Source organism: Oryctolagus cuniculus, chromosome 9, assembly GCF_964237555.1.
Source record: "Oryctolagus cuniculus chromosome 9, mOryCun1.1, whole genome shotgun sequence".
Lineage (NCBI taxonomy): Eukaryota > Metazoa > Chordata > Mammalia > Lagomorpha > Leporidae > Oryctolagus > Oryctolagus cuniculus.
Window position 1 is genome coordinate 22,005,287 of NC_091440.1, and position 2,096 is coordinate 22,007,382.

General features: G+C 40.9%; 1 protein-coding gene across 1 annotated transcript; it reads left to right on the plus strand.

Annotated features, from left to right (window-relative positions):
- Window positions 1–882: 882 nt before the first annotated feature.
- On the plus strand, window positions 883–1,774 carry LOC100350650 (UDP-N-acetylglucosamine transferase subunit ALG13). Its single transcript, XM_051849991.2, has one exon. The coding sequence runs from the start codon at window positions 1,187–1,189 to the stop codon at window positions 1,370–1,372; it is 186 nt and encodes a 61-aa protein (XP_051705951.2). The 5' UTR covers window positions 883–1,186; the 3' UTR covers window positions 1,373–1,774.
- Window positions 1,775–2,096: the final 322 nt, after the last annotated feature.

Below are 2,096 nucleotides of genomic sequence, written 5' to 3' on the forward strand. Positions count from 1 at the left end.
GAGCATAAAATAACTCTCGGGGCAAAGATTATACCTTGCCCTACATTCTTCATGGTAACATGAGACTTAATTATTCACTAAGGCACCTGTTAGTATCAACTGCTATCAGGATGGTCTTGTAGGAAGTGCTTATATCTTCAAATGTATTGCTCATCATTATCAGTCATTGAGAAGAGGTTCAGCAGTGTGCTTCCATCTGTAATAGCATCCTCCTGTCTGCAGAAATGACAAATGTGCTCCTCGATGGTGAAGTGAACTACATGGGATTGGGAATAATTGCATTGGAAATTCAAGAGGCATAAGGCATGGTTATAGCAGAGCTGAAACACTTGGCTTATTCTCATTATTAAAACAGTAACAAGGGGACTTTCCTGGGTTTCTGAGACCGTGACTTTTTGGGGTGATATGCAAGAGGAGTTGTATACAGAGTTACATATTCATTTTCTGTTGCCACAGAATTAGCAGCTCAAACGACATCTGTTTATTAGCTCATAATTCTGCACACCGGAAGTCTAGGAATGGTGTGTCTGAGTTCTTTGCCCAGTTTCCCAAGCCTAGAATCAGGGTGTCAGCTGGATTCCATTGTTACCTGGTACTTGGAGTCCTCCTCCAAGCTCAAATCGCAGTGTCAGATTCCTACTCTATTCAGCAGCATTGAAATCACAATTCTTGCATGTATTCCTTCTCACCTTTAAAGATAACAGAAGATTTTCTTTTCATGTGCAGAATCTCTGTCTTAAAGACAGAGTCCCATCATGTTCACAGTCCTGAGTGTATATTGTGTGAAGCCAGAATCTGAAAGTTAGTTTTTAAGGGTGACTTTCACATGTAGCTTTATGGCATGATATGCTATTGACATATTATCTCATTAAAAGTAGAGTGCGTGTTCGTTACCGTAGGGACCACCAGCTTCGACGACCTCATTGCGTGCCTCTCGGCGCACGACAGCCTGCAAATAATCAAGAGCCTTGGTTACGACCGACTTATTCTCCAAATCGGTAGAGGAACGGTAGCACCTGAACCGTTCAGTACTGAGTCCTTTACTCTGGATGTGTACAGGTACAAGGATTCCTTGAAAGAAGACCTTCAGAAGGCAGATCGTGTTATTAGTCACGCAGGTGCAGGAAGCTGTTTGGAGACTCTGGAAAAAGGAAAGCCACTTGTAGTAGTTATAAATGAAAAGTTGATGAACAATCATCAGCTGGAATTGGCAAAGCAACTGCACAAAGACGGATATCTCTTCTACTGTACTTGCAGCACACTTCCTGGGCTGTTACAGTCAATGGACTTATCAACATTGAAATGTTATCCTCCTGGCCAGTCAGAAAAATTTTCTGCATTTTTGGATAAAGTTGTTGGATTACAAAAATAAACACTAAACTTTCAATACTTTAAAAACACCCCAAATCCAGCCTCTGACATGTAATTAAGTCAAATAAATGCATAATACATTTGCAGAATAATATAAATTAATGAATTTCCTACATCCATAGAATATACCTACACAGGAATTTTTATGGTGTATACATTTGATTGGGGTCCAAATCCTAATTGTAGTTTATTATACTTAATAGATTTTCCCCAGTCTTCAGTATGTAGTTAGAATACACAGTTTTGGTCTTTGAATTCCAAATGGATTTGGAATCATGGAGAAGAAATGAAATTTGAAAACTTTGACAAAAACCATAAAGGTAGTTAGCTTGATGTTCCTGAGAATAAAAAAAAATGAAACATTAACAACTTTAAAAAGTTTTTACATGAGAGTCATCATCTTTTTTAAAAAAATTTTATTTTTATTTATTGAAGGAGTTAAGAGAGGTAGAGCCAGAGAGAGAGAGAGAGAGAGGTCTTCCATCCACTGGTGCACTCCTCAGATGACTGCAATGGCCAGAGCTGAGCTCATCCAAAGCCAGGATCTTTCACGTCTCCCACGCGGGTGCGGGGGCCCAAGGACTTGGGCCATCTTCTGCTTTCCCGGGCCATAGCGGAGAGCTGGATCGGAGGAGGAGCATCTGAGACTCAAACCGGTGCACATATGGGATGCCAGCTCTGCAGGCTTGGCCTTTAACCCACTGTGCCACAGTCCCGGCCCCAAG

Coding starts and splice junctions, on each gene's coding strand:
- LOC100350650 (XM_051849991.2), top strand. CDS start 1,187: ATGAACAATCATCAGCTGGAATTGGCAAAGCAACTGCACAAAGACGGA.